Source organism: Brassica napus, chromosome C7, assembly GCF_020379485.1.
Source record: "Brassica napus cultivar Da-Ae chromosome C7, Da-Ae, whole genome shotgun sequence".
Lineage (NCBI taxonomy): Eukaryota > Viridiplantae > Streptophyta > Magnoliopsida > Brassicales > Brassicaceae > Brassica > Brassica napus.
This window is the reverse complement of record NC_063450.1, coordinates 31,089,896-31,115,072: the sequence shown is the minus strand read 5'-3', so window position 1 is coordinate 31,115,072 and position 25,177 is coordinate 31,089,896. Positions and strand designations below refer to the sequence as shown.

Below are 25,177 nucleotides of genomic sequence, written 5' to 3'. Positions count from 1 at the left end.
AGAGACGCAAGCAACGATGAAAGCTGTAACGAGATGAGGGAACATAGATGGAAGGGTAGACAAAACGAAATCATCCAATCGTGGAGCCGTCCTCGAGCTATAGAAGTCAGATCAGCAAAAACCATATCTTGAAAACCAACACGAGAAGAGACTATCGATGGTAAGCCAACGACGAGAAAAACAACTTCAAAGACGACTAAACTCTGACCCAACCCAAGGAAATGCAGTTCCTAACACGAGCCGAAATCTAAGGAAGAAGATAAGAAAAAGGTGAGGAAGAACAAGAGAACATATGTGAATCTTTTTCGGTGATTGTGAGAATCACGGCACATCGGAAAGGTAAACGAAAAGCATAGATAGTGACGACTCAATGTAAAAATATAGGGAGAGAGCACAAAACATCTTTAAAAGGTAATGTTTAAATAATTGGAAAAATATTAATTTTTTACCCTAAAACTATTAGCCTTAGAATCAACAAATGCCTAAGTGTAAAATTATTGAAATTCAATATGCATTACATCAAACTCACTCCACCACTAATCCACTAATAAGTATCCACAACAACGCACTATTAAAAACACAAACACTTGATATGTTAGCATATCACCTATTACTACATAACATAATAAAAATACCAAATAATGCTTTTAGCAAATAAAGACGATCACATAATTAGTTAACTATATCATCTGAAAAATAATAATTAACAACAATAAAACAATATTCCGCCTCGCATGGACATGCCCCTAGTTTGTAATAATATAGATAGATTGAAAATATTATAGAGGAAACAAGATTTTGCATGGTTCAACAAATTTGTTAGAGCATGTTGCGGTTAACCTCCCAAAATCCAGAACAAAACAAATACCCACCGTATTAATTTTGTTGTTGATCTCTCTCTCTTAGTATTGTGTGTGTTTTTGTACACAAATCTTAATCAGAGGATATTATTGTTTAATAATTTATCCCACTGTACCAGTATTATTAAAACCCCCTAAACAAAAACCAAAAAATTTCCGACAAGTATTCCCTTCACACACAGAAAAAGGCGATGACAAATGTGTCACAGATCTTCATTTCCTCTCGCCCCTCCTTCTAATCCCCCAACGAGATTTCCATCTTCTTGCTCAATTTCCGAGTCGAATCTCTCTTCTGGATTGTTCGATTTCTAATCGGATTAGGGTTTTCATTGGCTAATCGATTCGGCAACCGGGCTGCTCCTTGGGTGAGCTGTTTGAGGTTCCGGGTTGATTCGATTTCATGAAGCACGCGGAATCTGGGTTGTGTTATCTGCAATAACGAAATCTCCGAAGAGGAGGGTTCGTTTGATATATTGATTGTGGAAGAGATCAGATGGATCTTGTGATCGGTGGGAGATTTAAGCTTGGAAGGAAGATTGGTAGTGGATCTTTTGGAGAGCTTTATCTTGGTAAAGCACGAATAATCCCTCCTATGATTCTTCTTCTTCTTCTATGTGAGTGTTAGTGTTTATTTTTATTTTATTTTATTTTTTGCAGGTGTAAATGTCCAAACAGGAGAAGAAGTTGCTGTCAAGCTGGTATAATTTTTGAATCTTTAATTTGCTAAAATATTGTTTTCATGTGATGTTGTTAGGCCTGGGCGTTCGGGTAGCCGTTAGCATTCGGGTCGGGTTTTTTGGGTTTTCGGATTTTTTGGTTTACGCTTCTAGCTCCCATACTAAAATTTTATTAGTACGGGTCGGGTTCGGATAATAACACTTCGGGTTCGGTTCAAAATTCTATTGCATCATAAAACTCATAAAGTAATCATATATCGTACGGATTCGGGTTATATTGGTTCGGTTCGGATATAACCAAAGTATAAAACAAAATTTTTGAAGTAAAACATAAAGAAAAACATCTAAATTAAATAAAAATTAATCTATCACGTATAAAATTGATAAAATAACAATAAAATCTTAAATCAAGCATGAAAACAAACATCATTTGTAAAAAATATGTATTGCTTTATAGAGAGTAGACTTTTTATTTCAATGAGCAAATTATAAAATACTTATTTATAACTAATTGTGTACTTAAAGCATTTATTAGAATTTTAATATTTATTATTATATATAATATTATCACAAATATTGAATTTAATAATTGGAATAGTTATATATATTTCAAAATATTTATATTGACTATTAATTTCGGATTTTTCGGGTTACCCGTTCGGGTTCGGTTAATAACACTTCGGGTTCAGATATTTTTTGTACCACCCTACAAGACCCGTTCGGGTATTTTTACGTTTCGGGTCGGATAACGGGTCGGGTTTTTCGGTTCGGGTTCGGTTCGGATTTCGGGTTCCGGATTTTATGCCCAGGCCTAGATGTTGTTTTGTAAAATTCTCTTCACATGAAATTGATGAGAAGTTGCTTTCGTGTTTCCTTTGCCATTTTAATTTATTTCTCTTTTTTGACACTTCAGGAGTCTGTGAAGACCAAGCATCCTCAACTTCATTATGAGTCAAAGTTGTATATGCTACTCCAAGGAGGAAGTAAGTCTCATTATTATCATTGTCGACTTTCTCAAGCAGAATCATTTATGTTACATGTGCTGGTTGAATATTTTTTTTGCACAAAACTAAAATATGTTTTTTTTTCCTTCCCTCTGACTCTGAAGCTGGTATTCCGAACCTCAAGTGGTTTGGAGTTGAAGGTGACTACAGCGTAATGGTTATTGACCTTTTAGGTCCTAGCCTTGAAGATCTGTTTAACTACTGCAACAGGAAGTTTACCTTGAAAACGGTTCTCATGCTTGCCGACCAGCTTGTGAGTTATATGAATCTGCTTATTGGTTTTCAGCTCTTCTGTGCTCTCAACTTTTTAGTTCGTTCGTAATGGAGGAGTATTCTTGTCTCTGTTTTGCGTTCCAGCTTAACAGGGTCGAATATATGCATTCTCGAGGCTTCCTTCACCGTGATATAAAGCCTGACAACTTTTTAATGGGCCTCGGACGCAAAGCAAATCAGGTGCTAAAATCTATCTTGTTTTATCAAGTAACTCCTACTTAGCCATAGTATGCTTATTTATACGTTAAATTCAAATTTGATGGTGGTTTCTGCTTTAAACCTTCTGAAATAACTTCATTCTCCCCTTATTATTTCAGGTGTATATCATTGATTTTGGATTAGGGAAGAAATACAGAGACCTTCAGACTCACAAGCACATTCCTTACCGGTAAAAAGACTATGCCATGTTCTCTCGTTTCCTCTACCCTCACGATAGGGTCCGCTTCTTTGTATCCTGGTCTCTGTGAATTGAAAAGGAATGATCAAAATGTTGTGACAGAGAAAACAAAAATCTGACTGGGACAGCTCGATATGCAAGTGTCAACACTCACCTTGGAGTTGGTAAGAGTGATGTCCCATGGGGTTACATATTGTGGAAGTTGTGTATGTTTTCTGGAAACTTAATTGGCCTTTGCTGGTGTTTGAACAGAACAAAGTCGAAGGGATGATTTGGAATCACTTGGTTATGTGCTTATGTATTTTCTCAAAGGAAGGTAAGAAGAGTCTAACACTTGTTCTTTAGCTTCTGTATGTATTTTCTTGAACAAAAAACTCTAAACTCTTTTTGTTTTTGGCTATCAGCTTACCATGGCAGGGATTAAAAGCTGGGACAAAGAAGCAGAAGTATGACAGAATCAGTGAGAAGAAAGTATCAACTCCTATAGAGGTAGAATAACTCAGAAAATCAGATAAGTGTTTGTTGGTAATCTACCTCCATTAGTATGTTAATGGATTGTTTTTGATGGTAGGTGTTGTGTCGACATCACCCGTCTGAGTTTGTTTCATACTTCCATTACTGCCGATCTTTACGGTTTGATGATAAACCTGATTACTCTTACCTTAAGAGACTGTTCCGCGACTTGTTCATTCGAGAAGGTTACCAATTCGATTATGTATTTGACTGGACAGTCCTAAAGTATCCTCAAACCGGTTCCATCTCTGGTTCTAGCTCCCGAACAAGGGTGATTTTCTTTCTTTTTTCTTGTGGCTCTTTTGATTTTTTTCTATGCTTACGTTAAATGATTTTGGCAGAATCATACAACCACAAAACCAGGAGTTAACGCAGGTCCTTCAATGGATAGACAAGACAGAAACGCAGGTCTCCTCCCTGCTTCTGTTGGAAATCTGATAACCATAAATATTCATTCCTCACACTTAACTTTCAACTCTTTTGTTTAGGGAAGGAAACAAACAGAATCTCGGGTGCAGTGGAAGCCTTCTCCAGAAGGCACCCAACAAACTCTTCTACCCCACGTGATCATTCAAGATCAAGAAACTCTGATGACGGACCTTTCACTAAGCACTTAGTCAAAAATGTATCTTTTTTACCTGAGTAGCCCGCTCCCATTGATCAAAAGCTGTAGTTAGATAGTGACTTAACTCTAGTTTGTTTTTGGCAGCGTGGAGACTCTGAAAGACCAAGCAGTTCCTCAAGACACAGAACATCTACTTCTAGGAAAGCCGTTGCTGCTACACGCAGCTCTCGGCCAAGTTCTGCAGGCGGACCAAGCGATAGCCGAGTTTCAAGTCGCCTGGTTTCATCAAGCGGCGGTGGTGGCAGCGGCACTGGCAATGTCCGTCCCTCGAGAATCCAAGCTGGATATGAATCCAAGACTTTGTCCTTCTCTCGTGCAACCGCTTCTTCACGAAACGCTCGTGAAGATCAATTGAGAAGCTTTGAGCTTCTCAATCTTCGGAAATAAAAGTAAAACGAGAGAAAGAGAGTCCATGAAAACCCAAAACCAAAGTTTCGTACAGAGAATCTTTTGGTTAGAAAGATTCCATATACATTACTTAAAAAGATCTTTACAGGCAGGTTCCGCTTGGAGAGATCTTTCTGCCACCGCTCATGCTTTGTATATGTAATCTCGGTCATGTGTTGGAAAATGTACAAAGTTTCCATTGTAAAAGAGGTGAATTTGTGTTTCCGAATCTATCTGTGTAGTACACTTTTAAAATAAAGTTGGCCTTTGGTCTGTTTTATTGGTAAATAATACCAAAGAGGCAACAATCATATTTTGGGGACAATGAGAGCATGTCCACACTTTATGGAGTTAAGAACTCTTGTTAATATAATTATTTTTGTGAAGGTCTAATAGGAAAACCCCTTTGAAGTTTTTAAAAAATTATATATTTTTTTTTAGAATTTCAGCTATCGAGTTTAAATGTTACAGAAACAGAGATAAGCAAAGGTCAATCAAACAACATTTTGATCCTAGGTGCTGCAACATTCAAACGAACATGGCCTATGTTTCACAAACACTAATAATCAAGCACAAAGTTTTGTTTCGACAACAAAGTTCCAGAAACAGAGACAGAGACAAGAAGTGATATAAAAAGAACAAACCTGGAACTGAGATTGGATCAGATTGTTGTTCATTTGTGTCACATGCTACTGTCTTTTTAGTTGTCACATGTGTGTCTTGGCTCCACCTGCAAAAGCAAGAGACGAGTCTGAGTGAATATACATACAATACACACAACACACATAAGCAATATACACACTATAAGCTATTGCAAACACACAAGACACACAAGAAATATACACACTGTAAGCTATGATCACGTAACCTATGTTCTGTCTCATTAAACACAATACACAATCATTAAAAGCTTGATCTTAAAGAGAAACTCAAGCAACTTATATGTGGGCGTGTTAATAGATTTCGCAAGTCCCGTGGGTGTGTGAATCAATTACAGCTAACGAGCTATTCATAATCCAACACAAGTTCTCTTTTCCTTTTATTTACATACACAATGTCATCAAGCTTACCTCCATAGTATCTGAATCCAGCATCTTGCGCTGCCGTAGAGAATGGAGTTTGTCTGTTCTTGTCCTGTGCTCTTTGCCTCGCCAAAGCTGCAATCTTTTGTGCTGTCACCTGAGGATCTGTTCCAGCTCTCACCGCTTGAACCACTGTGGCTGTGATCTCGTTGTTGTACAGGTTGTCGAACAATCCGTCTGTTCCAGCTATTATCACGTCTCCAGGAGCTACAGCAACCGTGAAGACCTGACCTGAGCTTGGCAAATCTCAGTTTATAACACTCCCGAACCGTCCTAGACATAGGTCGACCCACAAGCCAACAATCAAACAAGAACATGATCGACGGATGACCCACACCAAGGGTTGGAGATGAAAGGCCAACCGGCCAGACAACAATCAAACAAGAACATGACTGACCGTCCAACCCAACACCATGGTCCGTGATGCGCCTCGGATCATAGACCCGGGCCAGGATGATGCGACCATGGATGAGCCAGATGATTCTTCAACAAAAGACAAACCAGGATGGATTAATGGTGAGGATACTGATCTAAAACCAGCTGATGAGACTGAGGACGAGCTGGAACCAGCTGAAGAGAGTATGCTTGAGCTGAAACCAGCTGAAGTGATAGTAGATGAGCTAGATGAGCTGAGTGAGCTAAGTGATACTAGCTTGGAGCTGAATGAGCTAAGTGACACTGAAGATGGAGCTGGTTTAGTTGCTGGGCGAAATGAGCATTTTTCAGCCCAAAGAAAAATTCATAACAAATTCAATTTGGGTCGGTTTTACACCAAATTCGACCAGACCTTTCCTCAGTCCATTTCAAGCCCATTCTCATCAAGAATGCCAAGAGGGAGTCAGCAAGGAAGTCTTGGTCGTGCATGGGAAAAAGAATTCAACAAAAATCATTAATTTCGGTCTTTAGTCAAAGTCTTCATTTCTAGTTTCCATGCTTGTTTTTAGCACATTCTTCTTTGGATTTCTACAACTTGTAATCCTATATATAGGGCCTAAGAGCCACGAAATAAGAGAAGCTTTTTCCCCTTTTATTTGAGTTTATCTATTTGTTCTTTGTAGAACACTTCTTTGTTTCTTGGTGAGGTTATCTCCGAGTAAACAGCCTCTAATTCGTTGGACCTGTGCGTCATATCAGGCAACGTTTAGAAATCCTTCTTTTGGTGGACTTGTGAGTCATATCAAGCACCAACTGAAGTCTGGTAGTATCATTGGGCCATCCGCAACCCATTGTGTCACCGTTCAATCCATCAGTTCTCCTTTTTGGCGAGTTCATATCCCTTTAGTCCGGTCGAGTGATCCTTCCCTATTTTAGGGCGTATCAAGTGGTATCAGAGCCACTCAACCGGTACTATCTATCCATCTTTCTCATCTTTCATTTCTAAACACTTCTTCTTCATCTTTCTATCTCAAATCCGGGCCACTACCTTACCTATCGCCATTCTTCTATAAAAAAAAAAAAAAAAAAAAAAAAAAAAAAAAAAAAAAAAAAAGATCTATCAAAAAAAAAGAGAAAAGAAAAAAAAAGTTTGATTTATTTGGCTAGGTGGTGGAAGAGAAATCCTGCTGGCTGAGGAGAAATCCAGCCTTGGAGTGGTTAATACGGATTTCAAAACCAATTCTCTTTATCTTTCTATCTTGTGTTCATCTCTTGCTTGCTTGGAGAAATCCATTGGGTTATTTGATTTGTTCTCTTAGAACTTTGAGAGGAGACTCTTGAGTGACCATAAAATCTGAGAGAAACACTTGTGTGGGTGAGATCAAACACTTGAGAGTGTGAGGATTATTTTTATCTGTTAACCTTTTGTGTTGAGAACTTTCAGGTTAAGATGTTTGAAGCTGATCAAAGAAGGCTTTTCAGTCAGTTTGAAGTCTGGGAGTTTTGTGACAACCTTGTGGAGGGTGTGGTGAAAGCCCTCAAGGACGTCAGCAAGATCCAAAAGAAGAGCACAACCACACGTGCATCTGTAGCTAAGCCTTCCTTATTCATCAATGAAAAACTCAAAGGTAAATCTGAAAACAACCTTGAAGATCAAAAAGATTTTTCAGATTCTTTACCAATTTTTGATGAGTATGATGAAGAGATGATTGAAAGTTTGATCATTTGTGAGGATGAATGTGATCTTCCATCTCCAAAATCTGATTTTATGTTTGATGATGAAGAGACTAATGGACTAACCTGTTTTGAACCGGAGCATCCGAGTAGTCTTGTTCTATTTTCACAGGATTTTAAGGAAGAACCATTCGACTACTCACATCAAGGACTGCTTTTTGGCACCAGGAGACCCATGGACGATGATCTAGGTCCCATATTTGATGAGGAAGGCGAACCTGGTCCAACCTTTGAAGCGGAAGCACCAAGCATAACATCCATCATCATGGAGAACCAACTTTGCTTTGATCCCGGCACAACTCCTACGCCTTTGACCACATACATTCAAGAGCACTGTGAGAAACTTGATTTGATTAATTTTCTGCCTGATCTGTTTGATAAAGTCAGTTCCAATGACATAAAACTTTCTGGTCTTGATCATCTTGAAAAGTCATCTGAGCTTGATTTGCAACAACTAGTTTTCTGCTCTAGAAAATCGTTTGATTCATTTGTCTTCAAAGAAAATAGCTTTAGTCTGAGATCTTATGGACATGAACTGATCACTGGAATTTTGTTTGCATCCTCATATGCTTTGGAAGATTTTATGGTTAGCACATTGCTGGAACAGAATTCACATAAAGCTGAAACAGATTTTTGTGGTGATTCTGTTTTGAAACCTGTCCATTCTTATTCTGAATCTGATCTTGAACTAAAACTTTTGTGTTCTGAATCTGATCAAGTTAGGCACGTTTTGGAAATGTTCTATGGTAGTTCATGCCTCGAAAACATTCTGATTTACAACACCTTCTTTGATAAACATGCTGAGCCTTGGATAAGAAATTCTCAATTTGAACTTAATCTTTTGTGTTCTAAATCTGAGAAACTTGCGCATGATTTGAAATTGTTCTTTAGGAACTGTGCTATCACGTGCCCTGACACCATTCTGGTGTACAAGACTTACTTTGATAGGCTTCATGATGATCTGAAACGTGTGCTACATGTTCTAGGGAAAGAAACTTTGGTTTATGATCTGAACAAGTACTTGTCTTGTACATATGATCCTGGTATTTTAATGTTTGTTTTGAGTGTCCAGGATAAACAGGATCAGTCTCCAAGAGGTGTCAGGAACAGAAGCAGAGATCGTGCTTATCAGTTTAAGACTTGGAGATGCATGTACTCGAGGAAACCAACTTCAAAACTCCAAGGAAGTTTCTTTCCAAAATTTTCCTTCACTAAATTTTACATGATTTTTAAATTCTTTTTGTCTGATTCATTTCCTTTTGATACAGGTAAAATGGATTTGAGGTCAAATCCTTTTCAAGAGGGAGGGAATGATGCGCCTCGGATCATAGACCCGGGCCAGGATGATGCGACCATGGCTGAGCCAGATGATTCTTCAACAAAAGACAAACCAGGATGGATTAATGGTGAGGATACTGATCTAAAACCAGCTGATGAGACTGAGGACGAGCTGGAACCAGCTGAAGAGAGTATGCTTGAGCTGAAACCAGCTGAAGTGATAGTAGATGAGCTAGATGAGCTGAGTGAGCTAAGTGATACTAGCTTGGAGCTGAATGAGCTAAGTGACACTGAAGATGGAGCTGGTTTAGTTGCTGGGCGAAATGAGCATTTTTCAGCCCAAAGAAAAATTCATAACAAATTCAATTTGGGTCGGTTTTACACCAAATTCGACCAGACCTTTCCTCAGTCCATTTCAAGCCCATTCTCATCAAGAATGCCAAGAGGGAGTCAGCAAGGAAGTCTTGGTCGTGCATGGGAAAAAGAATTCAACAAAAATCATTAATTTCGGTCTTTAGTCAAAGTCTTCATTTCTAGTTTCCATGCCTTGTTTTTAGCACATTCTTCTTTGGATTTCTACAACTTGTAATCCTATATATAGGGCCTAAGAGCCACGAAATAAGAGAAGCTTTTTCCCCTTTTATTTGAGTTTATCTATTTGTTCTTTGTAGAACACTTCTTTGTTTCTTGGTGAGGTTATCTCCGAGTAAACAGCCTCTAATTCGTTGGACCTGTGCGTCATATCAGGCAACATTTAGAAATCCTTCTTTTGGTGGACTTGTGAGTCATATCAAGCACCAACTGAAGTCTGGTAGTATCATTGGGCCATCCGCAACCCATTGTGTCACCGTTCAATCCATCAGTTCTCCTTTTTGGCGAGTTCATATCCCTTTAGTCCGGTCGAGTGATCCTTCCCTATTTTAGGGCGTATCAGTCCGGAAGCGCTACGTGACGGGTTAGGGACGATCCGGTTAGAGTCACAAATTTACTCCACGACCTAGACCAGTTCATCTACTAACTCGTCCCGCTGCGTCATGGCACAAGGCTTTGCAACCCATGCCTAGAGTTAGCGTTTTCCGTTAGTTCGAGGCCTAAGGCTTTTCAACCCGTACCACAACCTAACGTTGTGTTAGACCGGACTAGTCAAATATCAGAGTACTCATGAAGCACATATAAAACAAATTCTTTATTGATTCAAGAAATATCCATACATTGAAATAATTCGAGACTGGCGTCCGGCCTAATGCCAAACCGAGTCAACACAACAAATATCAAAATACCGTTTACAAAAGGCATGAAAATCTACACCAGCGGTCCTAACGTCCAGCACCAAGCTATCCAATCATCCTTACCTAAGGCTACCTGTAAAAAGGACAATGGAGTTGGATGAGTAACCTAACGTCACTCAGTGAGCTGGCGGCCTCTACCCGCAACCTAGACTCTAACCCGGACAACCCAAAATAACAATCAATCTAGCCTTAGCATGCAATCAAAGCCAAGGCTAAGCAATCGATCACAAATCAATAACCTCAAATATTATCTAATCAGACCGTTACTAAGTTAGACAAGGCCTTCTGCCATGAATCTAACTTCAAGTAACGGGAACCTGCATGAAAAACAAGTCAACAACCAATCTTTAATTTAATCACACCATTCACAATAACAAGACACTAATTAACTATGACTCGAGTCTAACTCTTAACACCGTATTCCGGTGTTACCACTCACTCTAAGGTTTCAACCCTCTACTATACACGACACTCTAATTGGGCCCGACAAAATCATTCTTCCTCCACACAAAGGACACCAGCAATCCCTTCACTATTACACCACACAGGCGTAGGCGCTCGGGAACCACCCGGTCACGGTCCTCAATCGGAATCGCCGTACCCCGGTCCTCTATCGGACTTGCCGGGTGCTGTCACATCCACGTGTGACACTTGGCCTTGGTGATCAACCAAGCTAAACCGAGCCCACCACTTTCCAGACCACGACCGGCTTAGTGGTACCAATTTGAGGAAGCAATGACCTGCCAAGAGTAGAACCACCACGAGGTTCTCAACTCTATCTCACACACTTGCGAGTTACCTAACACTCTACTAATCTCAATTCCTAAGGAAAATACTTGGCTCTAGAATCCAAGTAGGATTTTCTGACCAAACATGTACTCATGACTGACTCACTAGGATTCTAACACATAACCAAATAACCTAATTCTAGCAACTCAACCAATTAGTCACTCCCTTACCAAGAGCTGACTAACCTCAATCAACAAGATTAATTAAACGAGCAAGCATTTAACTAGTCTAACAAGCAATCTACTTAATCAAACCGTTACTCAGATAGCTAGTCTCTTGCTATGAAAATATCTTTAAAGATAACGGGAACCTACACGTAACCATATCAACACGCAATAATAGAAAACATGATGCATCCTAGCCCTAGTCCTAATCAGGTTATTAACCCAGTCTTAATTCCTTTCATCTCAGCTTAGCCCATGCTAAACTGAGTCTGATTCCATAATTAAAATAAACCTAAGGACTCTATCACCCAGTAACGTGATCGTTCTAATTTATATGCAGACTCGATCTACCCTAAATTCCAAGTGAAATTCAAACAAACCAACTCACAGTGTTCTAGGCGAGAGGCAGCTGGTTGATCGGAGAAGAATTAGCCAAAACCCAATAGACGACTTGAATGGACTGGACTGGACTGATCTTTACTTGGACATAACCTCCCCTGATACGGCTCTGGACATAATTCAACTCGAGCAGAACCTTTTCTAGCTTCTTGGACGATTCCTTTGGGCTTCTTGTGGAGTATCGAGCTTCAAAACTTCAACTGTTCTGAACTAATCTGAGCAGCACCTCTACTTGACCTTAGAAGAAGCTGACTGGTGTGGATGAATTGATTTGGACAGAGCTTCCGCCTCACAGTTGTAGAGAATCACAAATTGGGCAGAATTTACCTTCTCGGTGGAGTATCGGTCTTTAGAATCGATCATACTCTAAAATCTCTCACTTTCTATCTCTCTCTCTCTCTACCCACGTTTTTAATTTGCGTTTGGTGTGGAATGGATGTCTGAAACTGAGGGGAGGCATGGGTATTTATAGAAATCATCGACCTGTAATATCGAGCCACACAGGCGACTGTGTGTCAGCCCGCATGCTTCCGGTTGCATGCGTGGCGACACACGGGCGCACACATGTCTTGCTGCATGACTCAGTAACATGCTGAGTGACACACCCACGTCCAGAAGGCTTGCTGCATGGGTGGAGTCCATGCGACGCGACACACAGCCTGCTACATATCGATCAACATGCTTCGGTTGCAGATACGGCGACATCTCGTGCTTATACATGTCATGCTGCATGTTCCAGCTTCATGCACGGCGACATGTCGTGCTTCGGTTGACACTCAGCTTGCTAGACACTTGACACCACGTCCTTGACTCATGCATTGAGACACCTCGAGCTTCTCGGTTCATTTGCGCGATTTCGATCCTTCCGGTGAATTTTTGACCCGCGATCAATCCCGAATATTTTCCTGCTCCCGTTCTGATGCTCTGAATATTTTTAATAAACTCCAAAATATTTCTGACCTTGACAGAAAATATTTTCCGAGCCTCCGGTTTCCTTGAAAAATTTCATAGCACCGAAATTAGGGTTTTTACCCGATTTCGAGTTTCCCGTCGTGCTTCGATCCCCTCGTGCTTACTTCCCGTCCTGCTTAATTCCCATCCTGCTTCCAACTTACGATGTCTCTGATTTAATATTCCGCTGATACGAAGTTTTGGAGAAAACTTCGCGGTGAAGAAACGTCATGCTTCTAAAACGTCGAGCTTCTAAAACGTCGTGCTTCCAAAAATGTTATGCTTCCAAAACGTCCGTCTGATCAATCTAACACATCTTCTAACTATAGTCGAGCAGCTTATTCGACTCATAGTTCACTCATGTTCAATTCTTCGAACCACCTCGTTCTTTGAAATTTCCCGATCGATCTTTTTCGCCTGCGGTTCGACCACCAAGTTGATCCTCGACCAATCTTCTCGACCAATTGATCTCGACCATTTTATCCCGAAGGGCGTGTTATCACACCGTTACTCCCACTCTCCAGCTTATATGTAAAGTTGAAGTCATGCTGCTTAACGAGAGAACGGAAAACGAACACTCTTTTTCCTGGAACAATGTAGTAACCATCAAAGATCATTTCAACATTTCAAAGATTAAACAACGAAAAACTCAAAAAGATATAAACGAACCATATCATGGTTTGACAGAATCAATGAAGAAGAGAGAAAACCGGTGGTACCTGAGTAGAGAGAAGAATCGGTGGAGAAGAATCGGTAGAGAACCATATCATGGTTTGACAGAATCAACGAATCAACTCCACACTCTCCGACGCCGGAACCGAAGGCGGTACAATCGGTGGAGCAGGCGGAGGTACCTGAGTAGAGAGAAGAATCTCTTCGGCTTTGAAGGCTGCGTCGAGAAAATCCTTGTCCCAACCACCAAGTACGTCGTCTTCATCCACATCTCTCTCAATAAACCAATAATCGTAACCACAAATAATCGTAACCCGATCGGATCAAACTTCATCTCCGTTGGAGATTTGACAGAATCAACGAAGAAAAGACAAAACCCGTCCAGGGAAAGAAGAGACAAAAAAATTTCCCTTTCGTGTGAAAAGAACAAGCCGCCACGTATGGGTTTTTTACCAATCCTAATTTCTCTTAATTAAGGAGCGGTTCTCTTTTATTATACCATTTTTGATTTTTTTTTTTTTGATTTTTTCCCTAAGAGTCTCTTCCTAAAGCTCCTGATGGAGCTGGTCTGAGAGCTTTGTGTAGTATTTGATGGCGACATAAAAGGATACGATGCTAGATTTAGTTTACTATTCAGAAATTGTGTGAAACCGACGCTGATTGTATATGCCCCCCGTAGTGCAGGAAGAAATTCATTAAAATACAGTCCTTTTGCATAATTAGATGATATATTGTCCAAACTCTTTTTGTCAATGATACCTTGATGATTTTGTATTTTGTATTTTGTATTTTATAAGATGAGTTCAAAACGTTAACGTGTATTTTATTTCTTACTTTAGTATTTATAACTACAAGCATGAGGCATGAACACAACTCACAAAAGCAGGCATTAGATAAATCAAATGAGAACAATGACCTAACAACAACAATCCCATATATATATATATATATATATATATATATATATTAAAAGAGAAGTATTCCAACATTTTAACTATGACACGTGTCATCACTAAAATGTTTCTTAAAATCTCTTGAGAAATAAGTTGGTCCACTAAACATATATTATATAATTATTCTTAAACTAACCATGAAATTAATTAACAATCTACAATTATCGTTTTAATCCTTAAAAAATTATATTTCAAAAATATTTCTATTATTTTTTATAAATTTAAGCTTTACCCGTAAAATTAAATAAAATTTTAAAATAATATTTAAAATGTTTAAAACTAGATTTAGAAAATAACAATATAAAAAGAAACTTAACAAAAAAAAGTTTTAAAAAATTACATAAAGACATAACTATTACACAAATTTAAATATTTCAACAATACTAATAGACAGGTAAATTTGATTTGGAACCTCCAAAATTTTCAAAATATTGTCCAAACAAATTTTGGATAACCGAAGATGGTTGTTGTTGTTGTTGTTTTTTATGTCTTTTTCGTACGATGCTTTCTTGTTAAAATCAAATGTATTCACGAGTATTAATATCATCAATAGAAGTTAAGTCTTTTAGCAATATTTTATTTTTCTCTTGTACTTTCTTTTTTCATATCTAATGTATTTACAAGTATTAACATCACATGTTTCAACAATTTTTAACTCGTAATCTATAAATTAAAATCAAGAGAGTCATTTTTATTTCAAAATGCACTAGATTACCATATATGCATTATGGAAATAATTTTGTGGAATATTCTTGTATTTTGTTTAAATATTAATATTATTTATGTTATTTTTATTTAAATTTTTATATTTTAATATAACATTTTACTAATTAATATTGTTGAAATTTAAACTTCAATATAGAGTTTTAGCAATTTCAAAATAAAGTGTTTTTTTAGATTGTCTAAGTCAACACAGTATAATTAATTAATACAACAAGTATAGCATATATTAATAGTTAGAGGCAATAAGTAACTTTTCTCTATATTTTCCTCTAAAATAGAGAAACTCTATTATATATGCATATATTGGAGCATTTTCACTTCTATAATAGAATTTCTCTATTTTAGAGAAAAATATGGAGATAGAAATAGAGGTGGATTGGAGATGGTCTTAGTCAAAGTAAATGAAGTTTAATTATGCACTAGTCTTATATATTAAAACAGAAGTCACAACCTTGATTCATGTGTGATTTTTTTAAAAATGAACCTAATGGACCTATTCGCTAGAAAGTTATGTTACATTTAATCTCTAATCTTATCATTTAAATTTTGGTTCTACCAGAAATTTTTATTGGGCTATCAATAATTAGATTTAAACAATAGATGATTCATTGGATTTATAGATAGTATAAATTAAATAGATATAATTTAATGTTGTAATACTATACCTCCATATGTTAATTATTTAAATATTTGTCGATGTTAAATTTTAAAATTATGAAGAATTTTTTTTTAAATAGTAAAAATCATATTATCTAACAATGATTAATTTTTACTACCTTAAACCAATGAAAACAAATTTTAAACTATATAGTTTATTTTAAAAATTAAACAAAAATTAAATGTTTAAATATTTACTCGATAATATAAATTTGTGAAGCGAAAAGTTTAATTTTTTAAAAACTTTCTAAATTTGTGAAATGTTATAATATTTTTGAATATGACAATAAAACAATATTTTACTAATCTTTATATATATTTTCGATTTTAATAATGAAATAATAATTCGAAAATATATATATAGAAGAAGATACAAATACATGTGAAAGTTTGAAACAATCTATTCAATGAAAAAATAAACCGTAAACTTATTATATTTTAAAAATTGATAGACATATATATATATTACAATATATATACTAATTAAAAATTAAAAACTAAATATTTATATAAAAATAAATGAAAACAAAAACTAATAATATAGACAAGACGCTTCCCCACGCGCCCATAAAGTTAATTAATGGTAAGTTTCACGACCACGTAATCGAGATCTTGTTATATCTTAAGAACAATAATTGATGGTAAGTTTCACGACCACATAATGATGACACGAGACAGAAGCTTCCCCACGCGCCCATAAAGTTAAAAGACTTATCGTTCAGTTGAAAACTCTGATAACTTTATCCACGCGCTAGATAAAGCACGTGTTCTGCAATCTCATCTCGGGGCCGAGTCAAAAGAAGAAATCTAGAGGCGATTCTCTGATCCGATTCCGGCGAGAGAGAGAGAGAGAGACTTGTTCTATCTTCTCCGATAATGGCGTCCTTTAAGGTGATGCATTCTTCCACTTCTACAAACTCGGATCCATCTCGTCGCATCCCTTCTTCCTCTATAAGACCTCAACCGTTCAGGCGAGATCCCAACGCGAGGATTCTCGGCGGTTACGACGGTTACAGTCCCGGCACGATGACGGTTGAAGGGATTCTACACGAGACTTTCGCATCGGATCCACCGGCGACGGATTCTTCGCTCCTGATGGATGCTGCTCCGACGCCGATGGAGGTAGCGACGGTTTCCGGAGGAACGGATACGCGTGGGAAGAGCGTCGACGAGGTGTGGAGAGAGATCGTATCTGGAGAAGGGAAGGGGATGAAGGAGGAAGCAGAGACGCAGCATGACGAGATGATGACGTTAGAGGATTTCTTAGCGAAAGCCACTTGTGAAGACGGAGGAGGAGAGTCCGATGACGTGGACGTGAAGATTCCTCCCGAGAGTTACGGATTCGATCATCACAATCCGTTTCAGATGATTGATAAAGTGGAAGGATCGATCGTTGCGTTTGGGAACGGTGTGGATGTCTACGGAGGAGGAGGAGCGAGAGGGAAGAGAGCGAGAGTGATGATGGAGCCGTTGGATAAAGCAGCTGCGCAGAGACAGAGGAGGATGATCAAGAACCGTGAGTCTGCTGCTAGGTCTAGAGAGAGGAAGCAGGCTTATCAAGTTGAGTTGGAGACTTTAGCTGCCAGGCTCGAGGAAGAGAACGAGAAGCTTTCAGTGGAGATTGAAGAGAAGAGGAAAGAGAGGTACCAGAAGCTGATGGAGTTTCTGATTCCTGTGGTTGAGAAACCTAAGCAGGAACCTCGGTTCTTGCGCAGGATTCGATCTTTGGAGTGGTAAGGATGGTCCAGAACAAATAAAAAGGTAGAGACTTTGGAAGGTTTCTTTAGGATTGTAAGGTTTCTTTTGGTATGTAACTATAAGACCTGTGTGTATGAGAGTGGATTCGTAATCTGCAGTAAAGAGTAGCGAATGTGATGATGAATATGGCTAATAACTTTACTATATTATATATATAGATTGCATATGTTATTTAGTTATCACTTATGGTTTTGATGAGACATTGATCTGGGTATGAGCACAATCGCTTTGTCTTTACAAATAGAAATATCCTTACTGTGGCTTTGAGATATAACCAGAGAAACCAAACTGAAAGCTCATTGTGATGATGATAGAGACTGTAAATTTGAAAGCTTCATTTTGTTCTGAACCATGTCTGTGGAGGTAAAACCAGTCAGCAGAGCGGTGACCACATGGTCGTCTACTTGGTACTTTGCCTCCGGACTATAGTCACTTCGTTTGGAGACAGGTCTGGTTAACCTCTTGTTCACTACCCATCTCGCTCACCAACCTCTCTATGAAAAGGAGCATGCCACTCTTGCGACCTTTGATTATTAAAGAGCAAAGTTGGTAAGCTTTGATTATTTGCAAACCATGTGTGACACCTGTTGATCTCAAGTTTTATACATCACTTGTAATCATACATCCTCTTTAGTAGATTGTGACACAGAAAAAGGTTTATTAACGTAGTATGCATATGCTACAGATAGAGTTTGAATTAGCGTAGTATGCATATGCTACAGATGGAGTTTGAATCATACATAGAATAAAATGAGACTAATAATTATAGGGTATTTTAGGTTTGAGAAACTGGGATTCAAATGGTGAAGAGAGAGAATTCAGATTTGGGTAGAAGAATCAAAAGGCAGGTGCAGCGAAATCCTCCTCCTCCTTGTTCTCTTGGCATCTTTTTAGCAGCTGAAGTTGGCGTCGAAGATGCAATACCTGTAATAACACCATTTTAACATCAAAAACAGTCATTTGCTTCAAGGGGTAAAACTCTCATGCTCAACTTAGGTTTAGTTTGATTGTTTCTTCTCCAGAAGACTTGTGACTGTTAAAGTTGTATCCCAGAAATACAATGGGTATTTCAAATTACCTCTTCTTGAAGCATAGTTGGGAGGGATGCCATGGAAATGAGCTGCTTCATTTCATGCATAAGAGCTTGGTCTTTGATCCCTGACCATGTCTGTGGAGGTAAAGCCAACAGAAGTACAGTGAACACATCGTTTCCTGCCGGATAATTTGCCTCTGGTCCACATTCACAGTCAGTTTGAGTCGATGGTACCAGTAGATCAACATTTTGTTCGCTCCCGTAACGCACCACAACTCCAGTCACCACGGTGCCTTCTGCCTCGCCAGGACCTTGATGAGGAGAAACAAGTTAAACAAAACAAAATTAACAGTCAACTTAGTATAAAATTCAACATAGTGACATACCTTTGACACACGTCACACAAGTTTCCCGACAACAGAACTCTTTTGATGAGCATCCCGACAAGATTTCAGCTCCTTGGCAACAAGCCTTCGCAGCCGCATATGTCAGACTGTCTTCGTAACCCACTGTGGATAAGAACTTACTGATGTGTTTGAACAGTTCAGTTTCATGCACTTCTTTCAGCACTACTTGCTGCAGAAGATTTAATCAGAGATTAGACATGTATAAGTCAAGATTTTCCAAAGAATAGCTTTGTCACTGGAGAGTACCTTTAAGTTGAGCCTCGATTTCTCCTCAGCGCTGAGATTTTGTTTTGTGTCCTCTGCTATTCTGAGCTCAGCCACCCATCTTATGAATGTGTTGAAATTTGACGGAAGTGACTTGAACACAACTGATAAGATTTTTTCCACGCTATCTACATGCTGTGAACTCACAAGACGAGGAACATCTTCCTTTAAATACTTGGCTATGCTGATCCAGCTCTCATCTTTGCAGGACTGGTATATAGATAACCAAAACAACAACCGGTCAAGTTTGGTTAACAAGTTTTTGTATTACCAATGAAATGTACCAAGTTCATTCAATACATGTGTACACAAGATGTGGTTATAAAGAGAATTAATTTTGCATCAGACATACCAGAGTATAGAGCAATCCTGGTTCTCTGTGGGGTCTAGATATGAGCATGAACCTGGGAACAACACAGAACAACATCAGATCATATCATACATAAAACAACTACATCATGATACAGTATAATAGAAAGAAAGAAAAAGAGAATGTTACCCTCTACGTTTCCCTGTAGAATCATCAATGCTGTCCATGGCTTCCCAAAGAAGTTTAAGAGGAACCCAATGGGGAGGATACTTGAAACGTGCAACATCAAGAATCAAAGCCATATCTCTTTCAGCATTATAGCCACCTATAGGTGAAAAGTGACCAGACCCAGTCTGCCAAAAAAAGATTTGTTAGAATCTCGATCAACATTACAAACACTGAACAAATATGCTGCAGGAGTTACCTGCTTAAACACCCCTCTGTGATACGTTGAGATCATATGGCAATTCTCAGACGTGGAGCATTTCATCACAAACTTGCGAAAGTCGTCAATGGTGGTCTGATTAGTGCGGAAAGCCTCCACTTTGGCTCCAGAACAGTGAGCCAAACAGACAACTTTCCCAAATGAAATCCCCTTTTCCTTGACTACTTCCAGTGGCTCGCAGCAGTCCAGCATCGATTCATCAAACCATCTCCAAGGCCCTATTGGAAGAAAATTTCAAAAAAAAAAAACAATCTAGATGTGTTTCCTTCTCTTTATACTAAAAAAAAAGGGTAATATATATATATACCTTTCCATTTACGTCCAGGATCAATAGAAAGAGCATTCAAGACGACAGAGAGGCTAGCCAAGCCACAATAGGCAGGTTCAGACTGAGTCTGGAAATAAGATATCAGCCTGAAAAATCCTTCCATAGTGCCTTTCTGAAGCGCTTCATTGAATATTTTCTGATCACAAAATTAAAGACAACTCAGATGAAACCGAACATATTTTTCAGACAATAGCTAAAGCAACACGGATTATATTAACAACGTAGTCTATCCCTCTCTAATAAAACGACTAGCCGACAGCTTCTAGTAACAGTTAACTACAAGTATTCAGATCTCACTCCACAACCAACAATTATATCTAAAAATAACCTAATTTTAATTTTTTTTAAAAAATCGATGAATCGAAAACTTGATCTCGTACCTTGCCTTCGGAAGAAGAAAAGTCAATGGCCGGAGGAGAAGGAAGAGATCGCCGGTAGAGACTCGCCATAGCCATTACGACAGGTTTCTTGGAGGGATAGTTAGTATATATATGTTGAGAAAGTGACAAAGATCGCACAGGAAGATTCGGAAAAGTAGGAGCGAATAACTTTGCGGAACCTTTAACTTTCGGTGTGATGATGCGATTTGAATATGTGAAGAAGGCGTTGATTATTGTACACATATATGTATGAGTTTATTATTAATACACACGGGCTCTCTCTCAACTCAATTATTCCACTCTCTTCAGGTCAACGCTCTCTCTCTCTCTCTCTTCCTCGCGACGAGACGCCGTTAATTAAATACATCCGGTTCGGTTCGTCTCGGCTTTGATTGGTATTACATATTGCCAGGGCCGGCCCTGAGATTTATGGGGCCGTAGGCAGTTTTTAAAAAATTTCAGCTAAAAATTTCTTTTAGTAAATTTGGAGGCCTAAAAAAAAAATTTTGGGGGTTTTTTTCTATGTAATTTTTTCCAAAATTTTTGGGGGCCTAAGACCAATGTTTCGTTAGGCTTTACCCAGGACCGGCCCTGCATATTGCATGTTTTAAATTTTAATTAGGTAATTTTACATTACTCTACTTTTTAACATAAATCTTTAGGCAACTGTAATTCGTAAGGGGATATTTTCCATTTCGATAAAGTTAACTTTAGTTTTATTACAAAAGTTATGGGTTATCAGACTACTAGTAGGGTGGACTTTCGGATACCCGTTCGGGTTCGGATCGGGTATTTCAGATTTTCGGGTATTTCGGTATAGGGATAGAGAATCCGTTCGGGTATTTCTGTACTTCGGGTCGGGTTCAGGTATTTTTAGTTCGGGTTCGGTTATTTTGAATCGGGTTCGGATATTTAGATATTTTTTTCATTTTTTAAGTTTTTTGTATTTAAAAATATAGATTTCACTTAACTGATTTTTTTTTATTTTTTATAGATTGGATGATTAATAGGTTTGGAGATAATATTTCAAAAACAAATAGATATTAATTTGGGTATTGTTTTTAAACTTTGAATGTAACTTTTGTTAATACACGAAACAAAAAGTTTGACATGCATTTTAAATGAATATCAAATCATTTTCTCCATAATTATATTTATATATATACTTTGATCTTAAAGTATGTGTAGAATCAATATAAATATTTTAAAAAAAATAAGAGATGTAAATTAGAAATATAAGGGTAAGTATATATATGTTCGGTTATCTTCGGATATCCATTCGGGTTCGGATATTACCCGTTCGGGTTCGGATATCCAATCTCTCCCAACTTAATACCCGTTCAGGTATTTTGCTACTTCGGTTCAGATTTCGGTTCGGGTGCGGCTTCGGGTATCGGGTAAAGTGCCCACCCCTAACTACTACTGTTTTGTTCGGCTTAGCGGTCGGATGACCGTATATGACGGCGTTTAGTCACCGTTAGTTTCTGGTCAAACTTGGCGTGAAAGTGGGTGAGAGAGACTTCTTGAATCAGTGGGTGAGAGAGACTTCTTGGGTCAGAGGACTCCGGTTTGTTCTTTGGAGTTTGGAGCGCAGCGTCACTCACAATCATTTTTTTTCCTCAACAACACATTTCATTTCACCAACACAAGGTACACATAGTTAATATATTATTATATAACAAAACAAATTTATTTATTAATCCGCGATTTGCCAGCGGTCGATCCAATAACCCAGTGATCCGGTAAGTTGTCCGGTTCAGTGTCCAGACCGAGTTTTAAAACATTGGTTTCACCTCTACATAATTGGACCACAAATGTAACGGTGCGGTTTTAGTATCACCCTGAACCACATACTTGGACTCAATGCTACCAACCAGCCACCATTACATTTTCAACCACAACCAGACATCACCCACTCCACGACTCGAAACGATGCATATCTCTTAGACCTCTAAAATTCTACCACGTGACATGAAAACAGCTACCAACACAATGTCACAGACCAGCCAACCGGCATTACATTTCTTACTAGCTATGGTTCCGTAATGTAGAAGTTCTGCTCATGTCCCAATAGTGTCAACACCACATGCGCGTTACCGAAGGAAGTTTGTATCTACTAGTGTTTGTTGCTCCAGTCCTTAGCCACCAGCCACCAACAGATATACGTCTGAATGAATCTAAATCCTAAAAAGCCATACGACCCAAGGCAATAGCTGGACAAGCAACCCATAAACCCAACATGTATTGTAAGGTGTATACCTTGTGTTGGTTCCCAATCTATGAGCGTCGAATCCATGTACCAGCAACACAATCGCTTAGAGGCGCGTTATAGGTTCTGTTCATGCCGCCATCCATCGCTACCTCACTTCATAGGCCAAGCCGGACATGTCTCTGGAATGAAAGTCGGACCTTTGAGAATCGAAGCAGATCTCTTTTCAAGCTTCCAGCAGGTTCCAAGCTCGCATCTAGACATCCTAACAGTCTCTGGTCGCGCCCCTCCTCCACCCGTTACACCGCCTCACCAAGAAGAAGCACTCGAGATAGTGGAGTCGTCTGACACGGTTCACGTGCCACCGCTGGGAAAGTATAACCCAAGATTTTAAGAAGGAAAAATTAGATCTAGGTATACATTCGATCCTAAATGCCGACTTGTTTGCACCGTTAGTCTCATCTTCTCTCCAGTCGAAGTCAATGATTCTCCATCAAATCTACAGCGCTCCGAGGAAAGCCACCACCGCGTCAGAGAAAAAGGACATATATTGACTCGGGCTTATACCGGGAAGAGGAGAGCAAAGGACAAAGAGGGAATGGGAAGGGATGGTTTGCCTCCGCCGCCGCTGGAGTGGCAGGTCGGAGCTAGGATTACGATTCTCTTTTGGGATCTCTCTCTTTCTCTCTAGGGTTTTTGGTTGAATAGTGTACTGTTAGTCCTTTAGCTCCCACTTTCTCTAGGAACCTTGGGTTTCACCTAAAAATGCAAACGTAATGCAAATCCTAACCCTAAATGCAAGTATGAAGCTAATGATGATAAATACATGTATTTACAACTCTAAATGGAATTTTAAGACTTCAAAACCGTAAGAAATAGAGGTTTAAATCAACCAAAATACGAATATATCAATTTTCCCGAACTTGACTTTTGCTTGTCCTCAAACAAAATAGACGCCGTTCAAGAAAAAGGATTAAAATGTTGGGTTTCATAACTTCGAGATCAAACCAAGAGCTAGTCTAACACTTATCGCTCGAGCCATCACAACTCTAGTTTTCAAACCTAGCTCCTCAGATCAAAGTGAATTCAAGTGCTTCAACCCCCATTAAGTTATTAACAACAAATCGTGATTCATGCTATAGAATTCAAGAATATGCACATTTGGTTAAAGGGGCTTTCATCATCTTGGGGTTTCTCTCAAACTTGGAAACACCTTTAGCAAAATGCTAAGGGTCAAGAGCAATTTACACATACAAAGGCAAAATTTCCATTCTATCCTCCCTGTGAGTTCTTTGCTCTTAATGTTCCAATCTTTTGCTTTTGGATTTCTACCCAATCCTAACTCTAATTAAACCCCATCCCCTATAAGCTTTTTTTTTTACTTTTCTTAACTTCTCCTCTTGTTCTTTAAGAATACACATTGTGCTTTGCACAGTTCGCTTGTCCGTCTTTTCCATGTATGATCCTTTTCTTTTATCTTTTGTTGTCTCAAGGCTTTTTGCCTTCATTTGTTTTCAAGGATCCTTTCTACTTAAATCTCTCGGACAAGAGTGTTTCTCTTTTTATAACCATTCCCTTTTCTTGATTCCTTTTCATTCTTTATTATTATTTTGGTTTATAAACCCAAATCATTAGGCTTTTGCCTTCATTGGTGTTTAGTTTTTCATTTTCTTCTCTCCACTCCATGCTCAATCTTTCTTTGTTGAAATATAAATGGTTTCTTTTAAACTTCACATTCATATCTCTTTTCAGTCCAAGAGAATATTCAACCCATCCCTAATCCTAGTGCTTAGCCTTCACTTTGGCTAGCATCTACATGAAAATTTCTCCTTTGTCGATTTCTCGACCCAACACTTTTTGCCAAAATAATCCGGAAAAGGCCTCGCCAATTCACTCATTTGGTTTGACAGAAGGCTAGGATAGAGGTGGGGGAGTCTATTTGGTTCTTTAAAAGAGTGGTAAAAGGTGTAAAGAAAACCAAAAGTTTTTTTTTATCTATGATATAAGTGAACTCTTATGCAATGAAAATCATTTACTCAATTAAGTTCAAGTTAATTTTGGAGGTTTAGGAAAAATCACAATTAAGAACTAAGCTATCAAGTTCATTGATCTTGAGGCTTCAAGTATATTGCTAGAGACTTAGTTCGATCTTAAGTGAAGTCTATTCAATCATTAACCCCTATGCACATGCAAAATGCAATCCTATATGCAACTAAGACTCAATCATAAATGTATTTACAC

At 38.4% G+C, this 25,177-nt stretch overlaps 3 protein-coding genes across 4 annotated transcripts; 2 read left to right on the top strand and 1 right to left on the bottom strand.

The window, feature by feature from the left end:
• Positions 1-902: 902 nt before the first annotated feature.
• LOC111205463 (casein kinase 1-like protein 7) lies at positions 903-5,024 on the top strand. Of its 2 annotated transcripts, none has more exons than XM_048763742.1 (13): positions 903-1,429; positions 1,518-1,558; positions 2,451-2,520; positions 2,646-2,794; positions 2,899-2,994; positions 3,132-3,202; positions 3,314-3,375; positions 3,464-3,527; positions 3,616-3,700; positions 3,783-3,995; positions 4,066-4,132; positions 4,213-4,349; positions 4,420-5,024. In XM_048763742.1, the coding sequence occupies exons 1-13, from the start codon at positions 1,354-1,356 to the stop codon at positions 4,702-4,704; spliced, it is 1,416 nt and encodes a 471-aa protein (XP_048619699.1). In that variant the 5' UTR covers positions 903-1,353; the 3' UTR covers positions 4,705-5,024. The 2 variants fall into 2 exon arrangements, with proteins under 2 accessions (XP_048619699.1, XP_022557040.1); XM_022701319.2 differs by having other exon boundaries at positions 923-1,429; positions 4,434-5,024.
• An 11,443-nt stretch (positions 5,025-16,467) lies between these two features.
• Positions 16,468-17,742, top strand: LOC106410476 (G-box-binding factor 4-like). The gene has a single exon (XM_013850976.3). It carries the CDS (start codon positions 16,679-16,681, stop codon positions 17,537-17,539), a length of 861 nt encoding a protein of 286 aa, XP_013706430.2. The 5' UTR covers positions 16,468-16,678; the 3' UTR covers positions 17,540-17,742.
• A 459-nt stretch (positions 17,743-18,201) lies between these two features.
• LOC106410475 (glutathione gamma-glutamylcysteinyltransferase 1) lies at positions 18,202-21,051 on the bottom strand. The gene is made up of 9 exons (XM_013850975.3): positions 20,728-21,051; positions 20,327-20,483; positions 19,999-20,237; positions 19,764-19,927; positions 19,617-19,668; positions 19,247-19,474; positions 18,980-19,169; positions 18,639-18,904; positions 18,202-18,484 (listed from the first exon to the last, which is right to left on the bottom strand). The coding sequence occupies exons 1-9, from the start codon at positions 20,968-20,970 to the stop codon at positions 18,398-18,400; spliced, it is 1,626 nt and encodes a 541-aa protein (XP_013706429.1). The 5' UTR covers positions 20,971-21,051; the 3' UTR covers positions 18,202-18,397.
• Between the last annotated feature and the right edge of the window lie 4,126 nt (positions 21,052-25,177).

Excerpts from the sequence above, each read along its gene's own strand:
- LOC106410476 (XM_013850976.3), top strand. The coding sequence starts at position 16,679 with ATGGCGTCCTTTAAGGTGATGCATTCTTCCACTTCTACAAACTCGGAT.
- LOC106410475 (XM_013850975.3), bottom strand. The coding sequence starts at position 20,970 with ATGTGTACAATAATCAACGCCTTCTTCACATATTCAAATCGCATCATC. Across the intron at positions 20,484-20,727 it reads TTTCTTCTTCCGAAGGCAAG|AAAATATTCAATGAAGCGCT; the intron begins GTACGAGATCAA and ends TTTTGTGATCAG. Across the intron at positions 18,485-18,638 it reads CAACTATGCTTCAAGAAGAG|GTATTGCATCTTCGACGCCA; the intron begins GTAATTTGAAAT and ends GTGTTATTACAG.
- LOC111205463 (XM_022701319.2), top strand. The coding sequence starts at position 1,354 with ATGGATCTTGTGATCGGTGGGAGATTTAAGCTTGGAAGGAAGATTGGT. Across the intron at positions 1,430-1,517 it reads TTTTGGAGAGCTTTATCTTG|GTGTAAATGTCCAAACAGGA; the intron begins GTAAAGCACGAA and ends TATTTTTTGCAG. Across the intron at positions 3,376-3,463 it reads CAACACTCACCTTGGAGTTG|AACAAAGTCGAAGGGATGAT; the intron begins GTAAGAGTGATG and ends GTGTTTGAACAG.